The sequence below is a fragment of the Setaria viridis genome, chromosome 1, assembly GCF_005286985.2.
Source record: "Setaria viridis chromosome 1, Setaria_viridis_v4.0, whole genome shotgun sequence".
Taxonomy (NCBI): Eukaryota; Viridiplantae; Streptophyta; class Magnoliopsida; order Poales; family Poaceae; genus Setaria; species Setaria viridis.
The window spans coordinates 39511029-39532769 of NC_048263.2; the positions used below are offsets into that span (position 1 = coordinate 39511029).

At 52.9% G+C, this 21741-nt stretch overlaps 1 protein-coding gene and 1 long non-coding RNA gene across 2 annotated transcripts; one reads left to right on the forward strand and one right to left on the reverse strand.

Moving 5' to 3' along the window:
• Nucleotides 1–591: 591 nt before the first annotated feature.
• On the reverse strand, nt 592–1647 carry LOC117840926 (uncharacterized). Its single transcript, XR_004637116.2, has 2 exons — nt 998–1647; nt 592–900 (listed from the first exon to the last, which is right to left on the reverse strand). It is a non-coding gene; the product is annotated as an uncharacterized lncRNA (long non-coding RNA).
• A 9826-nt stretch (nt 1648–11473) lies between these two features.
• Nucleotides 11474–15397, forward strand: LOC117841003 (probable alpha,alpha-trehalose-phosphate synthase [UDP-forming] 11). Its single transcript, XM_034721568.2, has 3 exons — nt 11474–13688; nt 14068–14341; nt 14775–15397. Exons 1-3 carry the CDS (start codon nt 11746–11748, stop codon nt 15099–15101), a joined length of 2544 nt encoding a protein of 847 aa, XP_034577459.1. The 5' UTR covers nt 11474–11745; the 3' UTR covers nt 15102–15397.
• The last annotated feature ends 6344 nt before the right edge of the window (nt 15398–21741 follow it).

Sequence of the window (21741 nt, forward strand, 5' to 3'; positions counted from 1 at the left end):
AGTTGCGCCCTTGTACTCGCTCGCTCTGTCTGCAGAAGACTCTGGGCACGAGCACGACGCGCCCTGCCACTCCGTTGCCATCGGGCAACAGCCCATTGATCGCGTCCTCTGCTAGCTGCCTAGCCACTGGCTCTGCCTGTGCCCAACGGACCCGGGCAGGGAGCCAAGAGGATTGGCCGGACCGTGTCCAAAGGTCGCGTAGCATTTGCTCGGACCGTTCCTCCTCCCTCGACTCCCTCTTCCTGCCTGCCGCGCTTATCCATTCGAGTATCGGAGGCCTGCTTTTTCGTCGCGTTTTTGGGTCAGGTACCGACGTACCGCAAGACGACGTCGTCGTGCGGGCATAAAGCGCGGCGTGACGGTGCGTACTAGCGATTCAGTAATCGGGGGATTTGAACAATCTAACCACTTCTATTCTATCGATCAAAAACATAATGACCCGCCGCGCGCCCTGCCAACCGACGAATGGCGATCGGTCATCTCTGAACAACGGGAAGGAGAGAAGTCGCGGACGGTCATGTCAGCCAGCGAATGGCGCCGGTGACACGTATCCGCGCCCGGCCGGTTCCCCGGCTGCACGACCAGTTCGGCTTACTTCGGCAACCCAAACGTGCCTTTGTTTATCACCATTTTTGGTCCCATCCCAATCGTGTCCGTCTGTCTGCCCCGATGGTAATACTCCCGGCCGGAATCTCCATCCGGATTGCGATGCTCCCAGAAAATGTAAGAGCACGAGCCATGACCCGGGAGTTCCGGTCTTCTGGACACGAAGCAGTGCCACACACGCATGGAGCTCCTCCTGCTGCTGTCTCGCTCCGTGTCGCTTCCTGTCTCCGGGTCCTTATCCTAGCCGCAGCAGGGCAGGCGTGGTGAGATGCTGCGACCGAGCTACCCCTCGCCCTGCGTAGTGTGAGGTTAGCTGTTGCGTGCGGCACCGGCGCTCCGTCGCCATGGAATGGATGCAGAAGTTACTGGAGGAATACTGCCCTAGCCGTACCAACTTTTTCCATGATTCCGGCGGGGGCGGCAGCTGCTGGTGGTGGTAGCCCTGTCGTGCCGGGAACACACACGTCGCTCAGCTCCGGGTCTTGTCTCCCGTCCTGCGTACCAAATCATTTCACCACAGGATTAGTTAAAACTACCTGTGTACGAAGTTGTTGATTCGGGGAGTACTCCCTCCGTTCCAAACACCGACGGCGATCAGCGGCATGCAGGTCGTTGGTCAAGCATGGTTGCAGGCTCGCAGCCCCGTGGCCATGTGAAGTCCCAGCAGCCGGTGGCAGGAAATAGCAAATGGGCATGCCGTCCTCAGCAGTTCATCATGCGTGCGTGTAAGTGCAGGATGCAGCGACAATGCATGTGCGTACACACAACTAGTCCATCTACGGATGGAATGGAAATTTTATCATGACCATAAGTTTCTCCTTGTATACTACGAATTCAAGATGGATACGATGCAGGGAGTCGTTGCAACTTGCAACGACTGCCAATTCTTTTCAAACCTGGCGTTGGCCAAGTTGCCACGGCGTACGGCGCCCGCGGATATGATATCCTAGCAGCATGCAGATTGGCACAGGGTGCGAAGATAACCAGATAAGATCACGCGTCCGTCTCCAACTTTAGCAATAACTAAAGTCATCTCCCGGAATACCTGTGTACTCCTTCCTACAAATTGTAAGCTATTTCATTTTTTTTTTAAATCAAAGCATCTCAAGTTTGATCAAATTTATATCAATAAAGTACTAACATTTATTATACCAAATAAGTACTATTAGATTCTTCATTAAATATATTTTCATAGTATACTATTTGGTGTCACAAATCTTTGTAATCTTTTTATAATTTTGATCAAACATAAAATAGTTCGAGTCTTAAAAAAATTAAAATGATATATAATCTAGAACGGAGGAATTACGTGTTTGGCGCCAAGCATGTCCGCGGGCCAACGAACGGTGCCAAAATGCCCGGAACATGACCTGCTGCCGCCAGACTTGGCTTCCTCCCCAGGTACAGATCACTGCCGTGCTGCCTATACTAGCATGGTCCGGCCTCTCAACTTGTACCGTCCCCGATCTGATCCGATCCACCTCGAGGATTTGCAATTGCTACCACTCGAGAAGAAGATCTAGAGACATAATGCTGCCCTAGGCTGCCCAGGCTTTAATCGTGAGCTTAAACAAGCAGCAATTTAGTTTACCGGCAGAACGTACGTCCAAGTCAAACCCATACAATCACGGCAAAGATCTCGCAATGAGCCGGAAATCTGCCGGAAAGCAAAAGCAAATCACATCCACTACTACCCGCCCGCCCAACTGCTGCTGCTGCTCCTCGTTATCCTCATCCTGAGCAGCGAGCGCGAGGTAGAGCTGATCCCCCCGGTCTTTGTGGTTCAGACCGGCCCAAAAATCTTATCGCCAGCATTGGATTTGGATGGGACCAATCATTTGACCACCAACGACGCTACTCTGACGAAATTTCAATGGAATTCCTTTTAGTTTTAGCAGTGCAGCGGTAGTAGTAGTAGTAGTTGCGTCTGGTCGGACGCCGCCCGAACTGACGGGCGCAGGAGTGCGTCAGGGATCAGTGCGCGGGTTAGCAAAAGAACACGGCATTCTCGCCACGGAGGGCACGGGTGATTCCGCCGAATTTTTCTGGCGTCAGAGGCCGGAGGAAGGAAACCGAGACCCAGACGGCTGTCCTGCCGCGCCGCGCCGTGGAACACGGCTCGGCACGAGGGGTTGACCGCTTGGGGCCGCCCCTGCCGGCATGCGGGGACGCTCGGCTGGGTTGCCGCCCCCGCCCGGCAGTTTCACCGCGCGCGCCGCGTGTCGGCACGGCATGGGCACGTCGAGGGGCAGCTGGGCCGCGACCGCGAGGGGTGGTGGTGCCGCCCGGGGCCCGATCGAGGAGCTAATGCTAAAACCCAGGGCCAGGGCGTCGTCACTCGTCAAGCATTTCGGCGGGGGAAGCGAAAAGAGCCGCGCGCCGGGAACGGAGCATGTTCTGAGCGCGATCGGGGTCAAAACGGGCGTGCCCGCTGCCTGGCCGGGGCGCGACATGGCACGGGATGGATCATGGAGTCCAAGGCAAGAATACGAGTGCTCGGAGCAGTGGCGCCGCGCGCTGTCACCGCGCGGCGGCGCACACATGTCCCGTCGAGTCGGTGCTTTTTTTCCAGGGAGAATGATAGGTGTGCATGCAGACGTGCAGTGAGGTGCAGTGGAGCACTTGAGCTTTCCGGCGCACAGTGAAGCCTCTCTCTGGGGTGTTCGTTGACACCTGGCCTTCTTTCACACTCGGATCGCTGTAGCGAAAACTTCGCCTCTGTTCCAGACCTGAAATGCAAGTGCCATCCTTTCGAAGGAACAACAACAGGTGTGGCCCATCGATGAAATATCTAGCGTGTGTCGCTCCCTCACAACGTCTGGTTTGTTGCGGAGAGGGTTAAAGTTGAAGACACGAAAGAAGTAACCCAAGATGGCCAACAACATCGCACCATGCGCACTACCTAAGTGCGACTTGGAACAGACATTTTTGGTTGCTGCACGAGGTTGTTCGCTGCGCTTTACACATGGTAACCCGCGGTTCGCCGCTCGGCTCCCGTGCAGGCGCAGCAGTGCCGTCCCAACGGCCCCCGTATCCGACAGAGCCACAGGACGCGCGACAGCGAGGCGGTATCTGCGTATCATCACGTCTCGCCGTGGAACGAGCGAGCAATCGAGGTCACGAGCCTGGAAACGAAGGCTCGCGCGCGTCGCGTCGAGCCAGCGCCACGTGAATCCTGCCGCTGACTTCTGTCTGGCCGGGGAGCTACCCCCTGCGTGACGCGCACGGCATCATCGCGACGGCCGCGGCACGGCGGCGGCCCGGCGGTTTCCCGGCATGAGCGCACGACGCGCGCGCTTTGAAGCGGCGCGGCGGGGTTGATACATTTCTGTCGCGAGTGATACGATGCATAGATGCCGACAAGAGATCGGAGGCGCGACGGCGGCGACGCCGACAGGTCTCCGGCTCGGCGGAGACGGCGGCGACGAGTGCGGTGGAGGACGGAGCGTGGCAACCATTGGCCAGGTTGCGTGGAAGCTGAGGGCGAGCCGTAGCCGAAGAGTCGTGAGCGTTTACCTGACCACCACTGTACGTGCTAACACGTACAGTTTCCATCAGTGGAGAAAAAAAAACCGACCGAAACGTAAAAAACGATTCAGAGACCGGTCGGAACTGCGCGGAGACTTCAATTTTCACAGTCGTCGCTACGGAAACGCTACGGCCACCATCGTGGATTCGTGGCGTAGTAAAATAGAGGTAGCACTTCTGCTAATAATAGTATAGTGCGCGGTCACATGCCTAGCAGTAGTGGCGAGCAAGTAGCCTTATCCGTGGATTACTTGCACTGCTAATCCGATCGAGTAGTTAATTAGCCGCGTGGAGTAGACCATCGATCTAGCTAAGAGTTGCTGCACTGTCAGAGAGTTGCCGGTTTTTAAAAATACCGCAGCAGGCACATCCTTCACGTCGCGGGCAAATCCATGTCGGGGCCCACGGTGACACTACTGTTTCATCTGCAACCAGAAAAGATTTTCCCTCTCGTACCTAACTCGATCACCGAGACACAGTAGACCACAAGGGGGTCGTACTCCTACCCTCTCCCGACTAACTGTAGCAGCAACAGTGTTTAATCGATCGCCAAAAGAGCTGGGTCTGGGTCGCCGCCCCATGCATGCGAAAACGCTTTGTTTATGTTATCCCTGTCGTCCTAGGATTTTGCCTTTTGCAGCTGGCCGATCGCGTGCTTTACTTTCGGATCAAGATAAGTGACTTTGATGGGCGCGAGCGAGCGTTCCTTTCACAGTTTCTTGTTTTCCCATGCCAGCCGGATCGTGTCAACCTCTCTCTCTGCCTATCTTTGTCTGATCTCTCTCTCTCTCTCTCATGGTAATAATGGTCATGGACCCGTTCACCTTGCAGCAGCAGTTAACACACAGGTTGTAACGACGATGACGAGCAGGAACCAGTAATTAGCAGCAGTTGGTAGTAGAGCACATGGCGTTACAGTGTGGACGAAGACCCTTGGCTGTTTAGGATAGGATCGGCGGCAGCAAGTTGCAGTATGGAATGAGGCGGTCCGTACGGGCTTTGGGGGGTCCTCCAGACCACTGCTGATACTCCTGTTCGAACGAGGAGCGGGTCCACCGCGCCAGTGGCTTACGCGGCACGGAACGCGGGGCCCACGCGAGGGGGCGAAGGGGATAACGTGGGGACGCACCGGCGCGTGCTACGCCATCCGCTTCTTTTTCTCGTTGCCTTTAGAAGGGTCCCGCGGCCCCACACCCGCGCCGTGTGGGCCTCCTACCGCCCTCCTCCCCACGGCTAAAACAAATTGGATAGGATCGACGAGCGGATACGGATCCGTGATTATAGCACCTCTCTCTTTCTGTAGTGCCTTTTGCTTTTTTTTTCCTAGTCATTCTCAATGAAAATTTTATGAACAATAAATAAGCTGCATAAATGAGCTGCCACGTATGCAATTTTGATCACATGACACATTATTTATAAGTAAGAGAATAAAGTGGTTCCATAAGAATAAAATCATGTGTACACTGCTTCTAATATCTTTATCTTGCACGTAGTTTTGGAAACATCAAAAGATAAAACTATGCATCGTGTAAGCTATTCATCTAGATTCTTACCCTCTTGGAACATAAATATGAAATACGGCGCCGAAATTCCGTTTCCATGGCCCCTAACAATCCCGCTCGCGTAAAGTGTCGTGGGCCGTGGATTCCATCTGTATAAAACGTGTGACCTAATTTAGCCGACCGTGTACGACCACCTCTTTCGTCTGTGTATTCTCTTTTCTTCCCGCGGAATTGTCAATGCTAATCCGATTCGGAACGGTCAATCTACATGCGTTTGAGACGCCCCCCTATCGGGTTTTCGTTGACGCGATTGGCCGATGATGTGGACCCGCTAGGCGGCCACGTGGCGTGTCGCGGTCGCGCGTCGGTCCCGCGGACGGCGGCGCTCCGGCCACGCCGTTATTGCTGCTCACGTCAACCTGCTGCGACCGTGACGTGTCGTGCATACGAGGTAGGAGTAGGGGCGGTACGTTGGGTGGCGGTTGCGTCCGGCGGGCCCCACCACGTTGCTGGTACTGTTTGACCCCGGTAACACTACACCGACGTGTAGCTTGGTGTGCCGGTGACTGCTCCACGCGTACGGCTTAATTCTCTCCGCGTATGATCGCAGTAACATCTACGTGGAGGCCTGTAACTTCTCTACGTACGTGCGGTGCACATGCCGCGCGCCCAACCACTTTAAAAACGACGGTTGCCCGCAAACGGCACTGGCTTTGCAGCAGCAAAGATCCCTTGGAGGGCATGGACGTGGCGCTTCAGCGATTTATGGCTCCCTGCCTGCGATACCATGCGCCGCATGCAAGCCAGCAGCGGCAGGCAATCGCTTGTTCAGTTTGCTCGCCCGTGATTGCCATAACGAGACCCACACTCTCCGCTGCAGCAGCTGCCATGAGCTGCCCGAAATGGAGTGATTGTTCCTCTCCTGCTTGCCAAATTTGCCATGACGCCGAAATAACTTTGGGCAGCTCAGCATTGACCCTTGCTGGTTGCTGCCAGTCTGCCGGATCTTATTTATTCGGCTTGCTGCATCGCATTCGCATCTAATAATTTTTGAAAGAAAAATCATCCGCAGACGTGTAGGAATAGTAGTGCTCCAGCTGACGCGTGGAGTAGTAGATCGGATAACGTCTGGCTGCTATAGCTACCAGTGTTTGGAGATATCTGTGTATGCACGGAACTCCACTTCTCCTATAAAAGTCGCAGACTTAAAACTTCTTTTAGTTTTTCTACAAAAGAAAAGTCGGAGACTTAACCTTTTTTTAGATTTATTAAAAAGAAAAGTCTGAGGCGTTGTGATAGGCATGCGTACACGTCCAAGCGTGCAGCTCATTCCAAGGCCTGCTGAACGGTGAGGTCGGCAACTCGGCATGGCGAAGGCACGCGGCTGGGAGAGAGGCCTCGGTGCCCACCTCCCACGTGGCACACAGCCAACGCCCAGCTGTCCGGGCAGGAGTCCACGTGAGCGGCGGCATCGGATTGGGTGGGTCCAGGCTTCCTGCCCGGGGGCCTGCGCCCAGCCTGGCAGCCACGGCACGCGCGACGGCGAGGGCCCTGAGCTTATCCTGTCGCGGGTGACCGGAATTGGCGGTCAGTCGGTCACCCGGGGAGCGTGGGGACGTGCGGTGCAGCAGCGGTAGACGAGCGCAGCATCGTCCACAGACCACAGCCATTTTACAGCTGTGTGTGCAGAGGAGGGAAGGGCGCTTGACGCGGTGACGACGATGGCGTTTACTACTGTTAACGCGGCATGTACCTCCGACATGCGGAGATACCTCGGCCGCGGCCGGTTTGTATCCCCTGAAAAGAGCACGGACCTGTGAAACAAATCAAGGTAACTTCCGAATAACGCCGCAGGGTTATGCGCTGGAGTAGGATTGTTTGGTCAATTCATGAGCCAGCCCAAATTTTCCAGTTGCATTACGGTGTAATTGCTTATTAGGTGACGTCACGCTAACCCGATTTTAACGAGCAAATGCCACAACATACTGTACAGTACTTCGTAGATGTTATAAATGATGGTGCATTTTCTTATAACTTGGCCGTTGGCAAGAAGATGCCTCTGAGCGCAATTGCAGAATACATCTGATGTGCCAAAAAGAATTAGATGTTGGGAAGCCGCAAGGATTGAAACACTCAATTGATGTTAGCTTACCCTTATAGTAGGAGCATGTATGCAATGTAGTCCTTACTCCATTGCATCGCTCGAGAATTCTCTTTGTATTTCAAACTATTTTCTATTATTACTCCATCTTTAGCTCTTTCCTATGATATCTCACAATTTAGCCGTCCATTATCACCTTGGTCAGCCCCAAGGTAGTTAAACTTGCATATGGCATATTCTTTTCTTAAAGCATATCTAATACTACTTGTTGGAGTTATGAGCCCGCCAGTCCACTTAGGGGTTACCCAAGTGGTTGATTTACAGGCGAGGGTGGTTTGGTATCGGAGCGCCATAGTCACGATCGTACTCGGCGCGGCGACGAAGCTCATACTCATCGCACTCGTTGTGGCGTTTATTTAAGTCGGCACGGACGTCACGGTTTTGGTGAAGCTCGTGCAGGTCATCCCGGAGATCGTGCTACCGTTACGATCGGCCTCTGTCTCCATCGTCGTTTCTCCCGCCATGGGGGCGGTTGTCGTTGTTATGTTGTTGATGATCATTGTTGACGGCGTTGTTAACTGGAGGATTGGGCGGCTGGACGGCTGGTGGGTTGACAGGTTGGGCGGCTTGTAGGTTCGCAGCTTGTCCGCCCTGTATATTCGTAGCTTGTCCCGCCTGTGGATTGCCACCTGGAACATCGTTCTGGTCTACTTCTTCTTTATTGATTTGGGGTAGACGGTCATCCCTACGTTCACCTCGGCAACAGTCAGATTTGCTGTACCCGGATCTACTGCGGGAATGCCCGGAGGATGAGGACCGGGAGTGTGAATGTCGTTCATTGGATCGTGCCTCCAGCTGGATAGTAGCAACCTGAAGTCACGCTTTAGCTCATCGGACCTGATCTAAATTTGAAGGTTGTCTAGCTCGGCCACTGCAGCCCCCAAGTTAGCTTGGGGTGTAGCGAGGACGTTGTTCCCGGCCTGAATGAGGTCGGCTAGCAGATTGCAGGCTCGTGTGTGATGCCTGTGTCGTTCCCGACCACCACCTTGGTTGACTTTGTCTTGCTCATGGTGCAGTTGTTGGCGCTGGTCGCCTGCTGCGTTAGCGATTGCCGCATGTTGCTGCTGGGCACTGGCTTGCTTCTGTTGACGTCGTTCTGCACGGTTTCGGTTTCTGGCATTACGACCTTCTTCTTGAGATTCCGTTTCGCCGTCATGAGGTGGTTCATCAATGGAGACAATGAAGGCTTGATGATCTGGTGTAGATGAGTTGCTTTCATCGTCGCTTTCATAAGGGTTTTCAGATCGGATTTGAAAAACTTGGCCAAGCCTGACGGAGTACTCGGAAGTCGAGTTCCGCAGTTCGAGTGGGGCGCCGATGATCAGGTCTGGAACCCTCTCAGAGAGGGAGAGCTGGCCTCTTGCTGGACAAGCGGCGTGATGACCCTTGGATGAAGAACCTATTCCGCTGGACCGGATTCGACGGAAGCCGACTTGACAGGAGTTGCCAAGTCAACAGAAGTAGCCGAGTCGGTGGAAGTCGCCGAGGTGGCGGAAACCGTTGAGTTGATGGAGAAAGTGGTCGGGATTGAATCCGCCGGCATAGTCCCGAACTTGATCTGGACTGGGTTGTTGAGGAAGTCCTTCATGCTCTCGGGAAAAATAACATGAGGATGGGATGCCATCAAGGTCGGGATCTCGCAACCTCCTACCTGGCGCGCCAACTGTCGGAGTTATGAGCCCGACAATCCACCTGGGGGTTACCCAAGTGGTTGATTTGTAGGCGAGGGCGGTCACGAAACCAAGAATTCGATGGTGATCACGAGAACACGAAGGGGACACAAGGGTTTTAGACAGGTTCGGGCCTTAAAAGAGTAATACCCTACGTCCTGTATATTGGTGGATTGTATTGCTCAATGATCCGATGCTCCAGGAGGGCGCTCTTAGCTGCCTTATATAGTCCGATGACCAAGAGTTACAAGTCGTTTTAGATCTAATCTCCTCGGTCTTTTCATGGAAGGTATTCTAAGTCGGATTACAATACTCGTCCCATAATATCCGGGTAGATTTGGACAATCTAGTTGCCTTGTCGTGCACTCCAGGTAACTTCATGTTCTTAGCTCGCACGTCATGGTCGGGCGGGCCCAATTGTCAGGTCCGGTCAGCATTCTGGTCGGTGAGGATCTATGGGTTACCCATATCACTCACTATTTAGTATTAGACTCGACCATTTTAGACCTAGTCCAAGACTGTCTGATTTTATCAGCTCAGCAAAAACTAGCTCCGAAAAAAATTTAGGCCAATCCGAACCTATACAGATAATTTATTTAATTTATTTTCAAAATGTAAACAAACAGAAAGTCCGAGCTCGACTAGGCCCACCAATACCCATGGGATTATCGTGGGCGCAATTTTCTTTTTATCTAAAATGGACCCCATTTTTTGACCCGACTCCACAAAATGCTTTGGTCTATTTAGTATCATATGATACTACAAAATATTGTGGAGCCTACTTGGATCATATTGGTCCATAAAATGTTCTCTTTTTTTATGTACCATTAGTCCATGAATCTTTTGCGTATCTTAGTGGCATAGACTTCTAGTGGTCCGTAAAAAAGATTGGTTTATAGAAATTACTATTTATTTTATCTAGAGACAGTAATAATAATACCGTATTCCATTTATGAGCATAGACAAATCAAAGATCTTCAACCTTATAGTTATCCCCCACCTCTCACACATCAGAGTACCTGTGCATCTCCTTTTGAGTAAAAAGAAAAAGAAAAAAAAGAAAGAGCATTAGTGCATCTCGTGATCCTATTCCTATCATATTAACCATAGTCTTATTTATGGTTCTATTGTGCCATCAGATCGCAGTTGATCCCAACATCAGGACCACATTTTCTACGAAATTGATGTTCGGACACCCCAAACCGTGTCACGTAGCCTTGATAATACGTATCACCATCCTGCCAATGTTGAGGTAGCCCGTTTTGATTCCATCCACATTCGGCGACTCCACTGGTGCAACGAGCAATTAAAGAGTGGTCAAATTACACAGGGTTTAAATCATTCCGTTGATTTAGTAATAACTTCAACCTGCTGTTCTGGAGCCCAATTAGCATGGCTTCATAATTTATCAGACCCAAAGTACCCCCTGATTTGTTTGAGCACCTAATCCCATAATTCAATTTCAGCCCAACCAGTCATGGCGAAACACCTGCGAGCATAAACAAAGCAACAACCTTCTTCAACCTCCTGCCCGCCCCCACCTGTCATCCACCGGAGCGTGGCACCGGTGGGAGTATCCTATCCATCTACCAGGTAGTTCGCCGCACGCTGCTGCGACCTGCCATTTGTAACGGAGGGAGTATAACGCACGCGCACGCGAGTACGTCTGCACCGCAGGCGCAGCGGCGTCGTATCCCGCCCGCAAGGGAAGCAAAGCAGAGGCCCAAGACCAACGGGCCAAAGGGGGCGGGCAGGCCGGGGACGACGACTCGACAAGCGCGGAACGGATACGGCGCGAGGCAGACGGATAGATAACCCCAACCGTCAGGCGACCGCGACACACACCTATCCACTCCCCCCCCCATCCAACCATACCCACGTCGCGGCGGGGGGCAGTCCCGTCATTTCTGCGCAGCGGGCGGCCTGCGTTGCGATGTGGAAATTATGGATAAGCCCCGTGCCATGCCATCACACCGCCTAGGCGCCTACTCACGGTGAGAACGGGGGCACACGCATATCCAGCTTGCCATATTTATACCTCCCTTCCTCCTCCTTCCCCGGCTAGAGACCCACCTCCTCGCCCCCCGTTCTTATCCCCAGAAGCTTCGGCAAAAGCGATCGATCGATCCATCCATCTCCAACTCCCCACCGCCGCACCCTCCTCGTCGCGTCGCGGCGCTTCGATCCTCCTCTCTTCATGCGCCATCGCCGCCACCTCCGCCTCTGCAGCACCACCCGCGGATAGGAATAGGGGTGGTGGGGACGGGACAGGTTGGCGATGCCTTCGCTCTCCTGCCACAACCTCCTCGACCTCGCTGCGGCCGACGAGGTGCCCCTGCCGTCGCCCACGCCGCTCCGCCTCCCGCGCGTCATGTCCGTCGCGTCCCCGGCCTCGCCCACGTCGCCGCCCACGCCGCCGCGCCGCGTGATCGTCTCCCACCGCCTGCCGCTCCGCGCCGCGCCCGACCCGGCCGCGCCCTTCGGCTTCGCCTTCACCGTCGACGCCGGCACCGTCGCCTACCAGCTCCGCTCGGGGCTGCCCGCCAGCGCGCCCGTCCTCCACATCGGTACCCTCCCGGCGGCCGCGGCGGAGGCGGCCTCCGATGAGCTGTCCAACTACCTGCTGGCCAATTTCTCCTGCCTGCCGGTCTACCTGCCCAGCGACCTCCACCACCGGTTCTACCACGGCTTCTGCAAGCACTACCTCTGGCCGCTCCTCCATTACCTCCTCCCGCTGACGCCGTCGTCGCTCGGCGGCCTCCCGTTCCAGCGGACGCTCTACCACTCCTTCCTCTCGGCGAACAGAGCCTTCGCCGACCGCCTCACCGAAGTGCTCAGCCCCGACGAGGACCTCGTCTGGATCCACGACTACCACCTCCTGGCGCTCCCCACCTTCCTCCGCAAGCGATTCCCTCGCGCCAAGGTCGGATTCTTCCTCCACTCGCCGTTCCCCTCGTCGGAGATCTTCCGAACAATCCCCGTCCGGGATGACCTCGTCCGCGCCCTCCTCAACGCGGACCTCGTCGGCTTCCACACCTTCGACTACGCGCGGCACTTCCTGTCCGCGTGCTCCCGGCTGCTCGGCCTGGACTACCAGTCCAAGCGCGGATACATTGGCATCGAGTACTACGGCCGCACCGTCACCGTCAAGATACTGCCCGTCGGGATCGACATGGGCCAACTGAGATCGGTGGTCTCGGCGCCGGAGACGGGGGACGTCGTGCGGCGGGTGGCCGAGGCGTACAAGGGGCGGCGCCTGATGATCGGCGTCGACGACGTCGATCTGTTCAAGGGAATCGGGCTCAAGTTCTTGGCGATGGAGCAGCTGCTCGTGGAGCACCCGGAGCTCCGCGGCCGCGCCGTCCTCGTGCAGATCGCCAACCCGGCGCGCAGCGAGGGGCGCGACGTCCAGGGCGTGCAGGATGAGGCCAAAGCCATCAGCGCTCGGGTCAATGCGCGGTTCGGCACCCCTGGGTACACGCCGATCGTGCTCATCGACGGCCCGTTGACGGCGCACGAGAAGGCGGCTTACTACGCGGCGGCCGAGTGCTGCGTGGTGAGCGCCGTGCGCGACGGCCTCAACCGGATACCGTACATCTACACGGTCTGCCGGCAGGAGAGCAACGCGCTTGGGGAGGACTCGCCCAAGCGGAGCGTCATCGTGCTCTCGGAGTTCGTCGGGTGCTCCCCCTCGCTCAGCGGCGCAATCCGCGTGAACCCGTGGAGCGTGGAGTCCGTCGCGGAGGCCATGAACGCCGCCCTCCGGATGCCCGAGGCCGAGCAGCGGCTGCGGCACGAGAAGCACTACAAGTACGTGAGCACCCACGACGTCGCCTACTGGGCGCGGTCGTTTGACCAGGACCTGCAGCGCGCCTGCAAGGACCATTTCTCGCGGCGGCATTGGGGGATCGGCTTCGGCATGAGCTTCAAGGTGGTGGCGCTCGGGCCAAACTTCCGGCGGCTCTCTGTCGAGCACATTGTGCCGTCGTACCGGAGGACGGAGAACCGGCTGATTCTCCTGGACTACGACGGCACCGTGATGCCGGAGAATTCGATCGACAAGACGCCAAGCAGTGAGGTCATCTCTGTCCTGAATCGCCTCTGTGAGGACCCCAAGAACAGAGTGTTCATCGTGAGCGGGCGGGGGAAGGACGAGCTGAGCAAGTGGTTCGCCCCATGCGAGAAGCTGGGCATCGCCGCCGAGCACGGTTACTTCACCAGGTAAAGATCTCTTTGCACCATTTCACTGCTGAAGACCTGCTAGTTGGTACGAAGTATGCTTTGCTTGGATTTGGGTGCTTACTGTTCCAGATTCCGTCTCTGGGATGGTTGCTAATTAAGCAATGGTACAACGAGATACCGTACATTTAATTAAAGAAAACATTTTACTCACCAACATGTCTAGATGCTGGCGTGCCTATGTCTTCGGTTCCAGAACAATCCTAGGAGCATTACTACTTGCAGTATGTTCCATCCACTATTTTACTTTTGGTTGCAAGGAACATTCCTAATGAGCCTGTTCAGCTCACTTTTGGTTGCAAGGAGCATTTCTAATGAGTTGGCCAATAAGCGATGGCTCATCTGACATTTGTGACTGCAGGTGGAGCAGGGACGCGCCATGGGAGACCTCAGTGTTGGCCGCGGACTTCGATTGGAAGAAGACGGCCGAGCCGGTGATGCAGCTGTACACCGGGGCAACAGATGGCTCCTACATCGAGCACAAGGAGAGCGCCATAGTCTGGCACCACCACGAGGCGGATCCGGACTTTGGTTCCTGCCAAGCAAAGGAACTGCTCGACCATCTCGAAAACGTGCTCGCCAACGAACCCGTGGTGGTGAAGAGGGGCCAGCACATCGTCGAGGTTAACCCCCAGGTACGCCAAACGCGTGCATGTTTTCCCCATGCTTTCAGTATTATTATTCTACTGTTCGTTGGTTGTTTAGTTCAATTTGAGGACGTGTATGAAACATGGCGATCAACCACACGTAGCTTTCAAACTAAAGGCACCGGATAAGGATTGATCCAATCCAATCCAGTCCTCATCCACTACATGCCTGGGACAATCTGCATTTTCTCCACAAATAGGATTATGAATCAGCATGGACCACGCCGGGGCTCTTGTGGACTGGGGAAATCCGCGAGAACAGGGGCCTTCTGGTCTTTTTAATTGTGCCCCTCCGAAAGCAACCTGTCACGCTGCTGAACCATCCATTTGTCTCGTTGCCGGCAACCACTACGAAATTTCTGGATTTGCAGAGGAGCGATAACATTAACGTGGGCAAAAAAATATCTGTGGTGTCATGCAGGGCATCAGCAAAGGCGTGGTTGTGGAGAGCCTCCTGTCGTCAATGGTCAAGACGGGGAAGCCGCCGGACTTCGTGCTGTGCATCGGCGACGACCGGTCGGACGAGGACATGTTCGAGAGCATCGTGTGCCCGTCCAACGCCAGCGTGAAGCTCCCGGCCACCAGCGAGGTGTTCGCCTGCACGGTGGGCAAGAAGCCGAGCATGGCCAAGTACTACCTGGACGACACCGTGGACGTGATCAAGATGCTGGAAGGCCTGGCCAACGCGCCGTCGCAGCGGCCCCGGCCGGCGGTGCAGCTCCGTGTCTCGTTCGAAGGTTCTCTGTGAGGAAGGGAGAAGGAATTCATTGCACAGTAGTAGTACACATCGAGGAAGAATAACCAATGATATGATGGAGAAGAAGATTCAGACGTGTGGTTTAGGATTAGCTGCAGTTACAGGATCAACAGGTTTTCTTTTTGTTTCTTCTTTTAATTATTCTTTTACATCTCTATCCCCTCTTCGTTCGTGCCTGTATATGCCCCGTATGATAATATGCAAGAATGTCCCGACCACCTTGTATATGAATGTAGTTGACGATGACGATGAATGAAATCAGAAAAGGGAAAAAAATGATTCTTTCATTTTGCTTGCCCTGTTGCTTCCCTTGATCTCCAATTGGTAGTCCCATTCACCCACTCTTTTCACCTTTGCTGCATTATACAAGCTCAGCCCGGTATGGATCCTTGCCGGATAGCACCAGCCTGAGCCTGATCTGGTGCTCCTTATCCGCTCCACCCAGCCAGCTGCGACGCTTGACGGCAACAGGAGTCACCGAGTGAGCCTGATCTGCCATGTCCTGCTCATTGCTAGCTGTGAAAACGAAGATTGCCAGAGATCTAGGTGAGGCGACAGGAGCCCTAATTATTATCGCCAACTTGCAGTTCGTATCACAAGGACACATTTTTCTATCGATGGAGTCCTGCACGCCTGAAGCAGACGTTTCCTAGGATTAGGAAAGGTTTCAGTGGTAAGATAGGGTTTTAGTCTGTAGCTGCCATGATTGCAGCCCTCTTCTTTCCATCTCGGACAGCAGCGTCCTCGTCCTCCTGTTTGTGTAGCAGTAGGTTATAGACGAGCGGGTGATCCATCATTTCATTTCACCTCGCCGGCAAGGGACTTTAGGCGCAATGATTCAGATGTCCGGCTCAACAGCCACAACCTGTCGGTAACCGTACTTTTACATCCGGGACCTGACCCAGGTGAACAGAAGAACAGGAGACCTGGTGTACTTGCATATCGGATGGGCAAAAAGAAGCAGCCTGGAACTTAACCAGACTTCAGAGAAGAGAAAATGGCACGACCTGTTGTGAGCTGTGTCTATCATCTGGAAATTTCTCAGCATCCGAAGATGTAGTGAAGTTTTCAACAGCCTGACCTTGCCTTGCAGTTGGCCTGACAAGGCTATTTTGACCCGGTTATTGCTGGACTAGAGGTTTATACGAATCTTCCGTTGCTTGGTGCAGCCCTCTCGACAACGAAAATGTGCGCTGCAAGCTCAAGTCAGCAAAGGTAGTCTCTGACCGTCTTTTGTGCTAGGATAAGATAAGCACACGCCAACGCACGACGAGCTTTCCTATTCCCTTCGCTGTGCACGTAGCCGGGTTCGATCTCCCGTCGATTCGATGCGCGCAGCCACCAAACCCCTCAACACAAGATCTGCTAGGATGATGCCGCGTTGCCGTCCTCAGGTTTCGGCCCCAGGCCACCGCGACAAGTGGCTGGCTGGTCTCTCATGCCGCGCATTGAGACGCTTCCCGGCCGGCCGCCAACCCCAGCCTAGCGGATGGTCCAGGCCGTGGGGGCGCTGGTCTGGAAGATTTAGATGGCCAATTGCTGATCAAGTAGGGGAGTGATCAGGGTGCGGCGCCTGCCGTTCTCTGACCAGGTTCATAGGAATTCCGCGCTGAAACTGAAAGGAGCCTCGATGGTCACATCACTTCGCCATCGAGCGGCTGCCATGGCACCTCGTGCTTTTTACTGTGCCGGGTTAGGCGAGTTCCTTTCGATCGGGACCGGGGTGACTGGGGTTTAGGTAAAAAGGTTTGGATCGGAGTGTCAAACACGTTGTGATCATTGATCGGAGTTGGCAATTCTCTCCGGGTCGCTCGCGTGCTGCGAAACGGAAAGGGCAAAGGGTTTCTGATTTCTGAAGCCATTTGTCTACGTAATGCACTTTTACTAGCACACGTCTATGGAATTTCCTGTTCCCGTGAACGAGCGTTTGTGATAGACCAGTCACCAATAGCTCAAGTAGTTATCTACGTGTTCCGAGTTCAGTGGCTGTGTCTGCTTGCAAATTACCTAACTACTCTGTTCCGAGTACGTATCAACCCCTGTTCTCCAGAGCATTGCACATTGTGATCCCATGTTTTCTTTTGTCTGTCATTCCGTGTCGTGATTCATTGGAAGTCTTTCTTTGATCTGACGATCTAATCGCGTTATCTGATGCCTGGCGCCGTCTTTATGTCGACCTCCAGGTGCAGTGCTGATTGATCTGAGTTCAGAACGGTCATACAGGACTACAGGAGCTATACTTCAACCTTGGACCCGGAAATGGTCCAATCGAGATCAAAAACACTGCTCATCAGAAACTGCTAGGCCGCTCGGGCAGATGTTTGGACATGACAAGTTAGGCTTCCTACCTCATCAGTTCACTTGTTCTCTCTGCACATAATCCAACCTAGCATAGCCATGCGATGCCGCCACTACCGAAAACTCTGGATTATCCAATGACACGAGCCACTTTGGAGTTTACAGTTCCATGATACGCGTCCGTTATCCAGAACGAAGCTAAGCTGGAGAGAGGAGGCAAGGCACATGTGATCGATCGATGGCTGGCCGAATAATTGGACCCACGAAGCAAAGAATATCCTTCCTCCCTCCGTTCTCTGTACCGCATCATCCATCATTGGGATCACATGCGGCTTGGACGATGGACGATGGATCGGGATGGAAACAGATCGATCCCTGGTTCAGCGTGACATCGAGACCAAGAAATCCTTATCGGCACGGAGGAAGATCCATGGCCCGGTCGAAGGACACGACAGTACAGGCTTCCAAAGTGAGATTTATATATCTATCTATATACTTCGTGTCCTCAGCGAGCATTGTTCTTGAGTGCTAAACAAATTGGTTGATCCGTAGGCATGTGCCGCCGTGAACGAAGACGCGTAGGCACGGTATCGGGCGTAGCATCTCGTCTTAGCTTGGACGACCGGGAACGATCATCCCCAGCGGCCGGCGTCTTATCCGTGGTGATGAGCTAGGTTGTGGGATATGCCCCGCGCCTTGTGCGGATTCCGCGGCGACGGGCGCTGGGGCTGAGGCCGGCTTGCCCCCCGCGGCCGGCATCCCGGACGGCGACGGCCGGCCGGCGCCACCGCCGCTGAGAAATCGTTTTCCGGCTCGAGGCCGCGAGAGCGAGAGTATTACGTGAGCCGGTGCCGTGCGTCCTTGTGGCGCGTCGACTCGAGGCAGCAGCTGATCTCGGGCTCGTCTCGTCCTAGTCGAAGCGGGCATGGACGGCAAGCTACAGGCCAAAATGGAGTCGTCGCGACCGTGCTTGTCTAACTGTTTATGATATGATATCCTCTCTCGTGGGAGGTCCGGCCGTGCCTCGTGATCCCACTGGGTTTATCCAAGCTGATTCCTGTGGTACCGTCTGTTCTAGTGGACGATCAGAAGGGCATATTCGTTGAGAGGAGTAGCTTGCTACCTTGCCTCCTTCCTTCCTTGGTGTGCGTACTTTTTTGTGAAGATGACATCTTTGTTTGACAAGTGCCAGATGAGATGTATATCCAAACTACCGGTATAACGCTTAGTTGGGTGAGCGGGACCTTCGAACGGTTTCCGTATGCATTCACTAATAAACGATATTTTGGGAACTTTTTTTTAAAAAAATATAGCCAACACTTCCTCCTAATAATTTTTGCCCTTTGGAGAGAGAGGGGGAAAGAAGGGCAAAGCAAAGCAAAGCATAGGTAGGCCACCAAAGTATCCAAAGCTTCTGTTGGGCTCTGAGTAGTCATATGAAGAAAAAGGAAAAAATGGTGAGTGGAACTTAGGGGTTGTTTGGCAGCACTCCATCTTAAAAAATAAGCTCCACTCTACCAACTACACACTTTCTTAGCTCCACTCCACCAACTTCAGAAAAACATGGAGCTGCTATACGTGTTTGGCAAATTGCAGTACTCCAGCTCCAGAAATATGAGGATTTGGTGGGAATATTCTATTTTGTCCATGGTGGATAACCGGTTGTATTTTAAGCATTCTGGATAGTTCTTATTTTGTTTTTGCTGCTGCTACAGTACTATCACTAGAAAAAAATAAAAACTAGCTCAACAATGAGCATGGCAAAATATAAAATGAGGTGTTCCATCCAATAATATTCCAATGACTAAAATGTTCAACCAAATAAGGTTATACCGAATGAAAGGTCGCAACGGTAGAAAATCAATCTTGCCATTACAAACTAGAATGAAAGGTCGCAACGGTAGAAAATCAATCTTGCCATTACAAACTAGTTCACGTGGTTGCAGCCACGGCCACGTCCTACACCCAATCCTCTTTATTAGCTTCAATCTCTGTTTTCTTGGAGCTATTGATTTCCTTGTGGATTCTTTGCCTCAAATTGATTTGTGTTTTTTCGATTTTCTCTTAGATGAAATCTTATTCTTCTTCTACCAATCATTTAGTGGCCACCAGCTCGAGCCTGCGCGAGGGTCCTCATATGCCTCGTGCCCGCACAGGCACAAGCTCACGTAGTCACACGGCGACCCGACTCCCCTCCATTGCACATCAAGCTTGCCGAATGGAGGTCCGGCACGGCCAAATCGAGATCCGACGCAGCCAAATTGAGGTCCTATTGTGGAAGCAGGCATCCATGAGGGACCTCCATGGTGGAAGGAGGCATCCATGAGGGACCTCCATGGAGCCTGCCGCTTGGGACGAGATGGTGCTGGCAATGCAGGTGCTTCTGCTCTGTACCGGTGGAGTTCGCAGGAGCCGTCGCCGCCCCTGGACCCATCCAAAGAGGCTCGGCCGGCGGTGCCCATGCCGCCATGGCCCAGCGCGACGAGGCTACTAGGGTTCGTGGGGTAACTTTCCTCCTCTAGACAGTACACTTTCAAAAAATCATAACTAATTCATATGAACTCGGATATAGATAATATTTATATAAAAATTGTAAATCTCGACGAGATCTACAACTTTGTAATTAAACTTTTTTCCTTTGGTGTCATCTTGGTCTCAAATAATCGGCAATTTTAGAACTAAAACTTGTGTCATTATTGATGGCACCAAATGAAAACAGTTGGAACTACAAAGTTGTAAATCTCATCGATAGCTACAATTTTTATACAAAACTTATCTCTATGAGTTCATATGAATTAGTTATGATTTTTTGAATGTGTGTCGCCCAGTTTCAAGTATAAAATTTGAATTTTAGATCTGAAACTTGTGTCGATTATTTGAGCACCAAGATGACACCAAATGAAAAAAAGTTTGAACTACAAAGTTGCAGATCTCATCGAGTTCAACAATTTTCATATATAGTTTATCTCCATCTAAATTCGTATGAATTAGTTATAATTTTTTTGAAAGTGTACTGACTCATAGGGAAGTTACCACCGGTTGAAACAGCGGTATAGATATACATTTGCAATTCTTTTGTTAGGCCATATATTTTTGCAAAATACTAAAATAAAAAATTCGGCCGTCAGGGGCTCTCAGGCCCATTTGCAGGCTTCCAGCTTACAGGCTCGTGTAACACGACACGTCTGCTTCGAAATGGGCTCGGGCCTGATAACGGAAGATTGTGTTGGGTCCCAATGTGATTGCCGCGGGGGCATAAAAGGCCCAGTCTATTAGGTCGCGTTGCTCTCTCTCTCTCTCTCTCTCTCTCCTCTATCCATGCACACGAGGCCCAGCAAACAGTAGCATAGCAGGATTCCATTTTATTAAGCTGGAACCACGGCACTGACGACCAGGCGGCACATGAACATAAATGTGGTCAATGGAGTGCTCGAGATCCCTTGACAGACCCCGTCATGTTTTGTGCGTGCCGGTGGCGATCCGCCACGAAAACAGCGCTTTCTGAAACAGAGAGTTCAGGCAAAACCACATGGATCACCGCATCTTGCTGTGTTTGAAGGGAATACGATGGGAAACGGGGATTTTTTTTTCTGGCTGGATCGATCAATTTAAACCCTCCCCGCGGTTACATGCGTTTTAACCTGTTTTGCTGCGTGTGGCACGCTCGCATTGACCACCGCTCTGCTCATCAGAAGCGGAATAAACAAAGGGAAATGCCATGCCGAGATCTATATTTGCGCTGCGGAGTGGAGCAGTACACTCCTCCAAAGGGCATTAACTGTTGGAACAGCCTGTAACCTCAAGGAGTCCACCGTTCCGTTGCTAGCAGTGTGGTGATGGAAGAACAGCTCACCAACGTCCAAAACCTAGGGATCTCTTTCAGGTGTCACTGGTAGAGTAGCTGGACCAGTTTCTTCCTACCTTGACCCCATTTGCATTTCCATGATATGCATAAAGGCACAAACAGTTCAACACCATTGCCTGAAGCTGAGCTGAACTTCAGATTGCCGGTACTACCACATACAGTACGTTCTATCGGGCTACATACTGTAACTGTAATGAAAGTAAGCAGAACTGACACAATTGATCCAAAAAGATCTGAACTTTGTGAAAATTAAGTATTCAAATTCTAGGGTTCATCACATCATGAAAAGGGAGAGGGAGTAGTATATACCAGTGGCAGAGTAGCAGAAGAAAAGAATCTTTGTTGAGCGGAGCCGGGCGTCCTTTACAGGTCAGGTTAGGATGCCCACCTTCCTAAACTCGACGGCACGCCTGCGTTGCAGCTTCTGAAAAGGAGAAAGCCATCCTGCCAGAATTCCAGATACAAGCG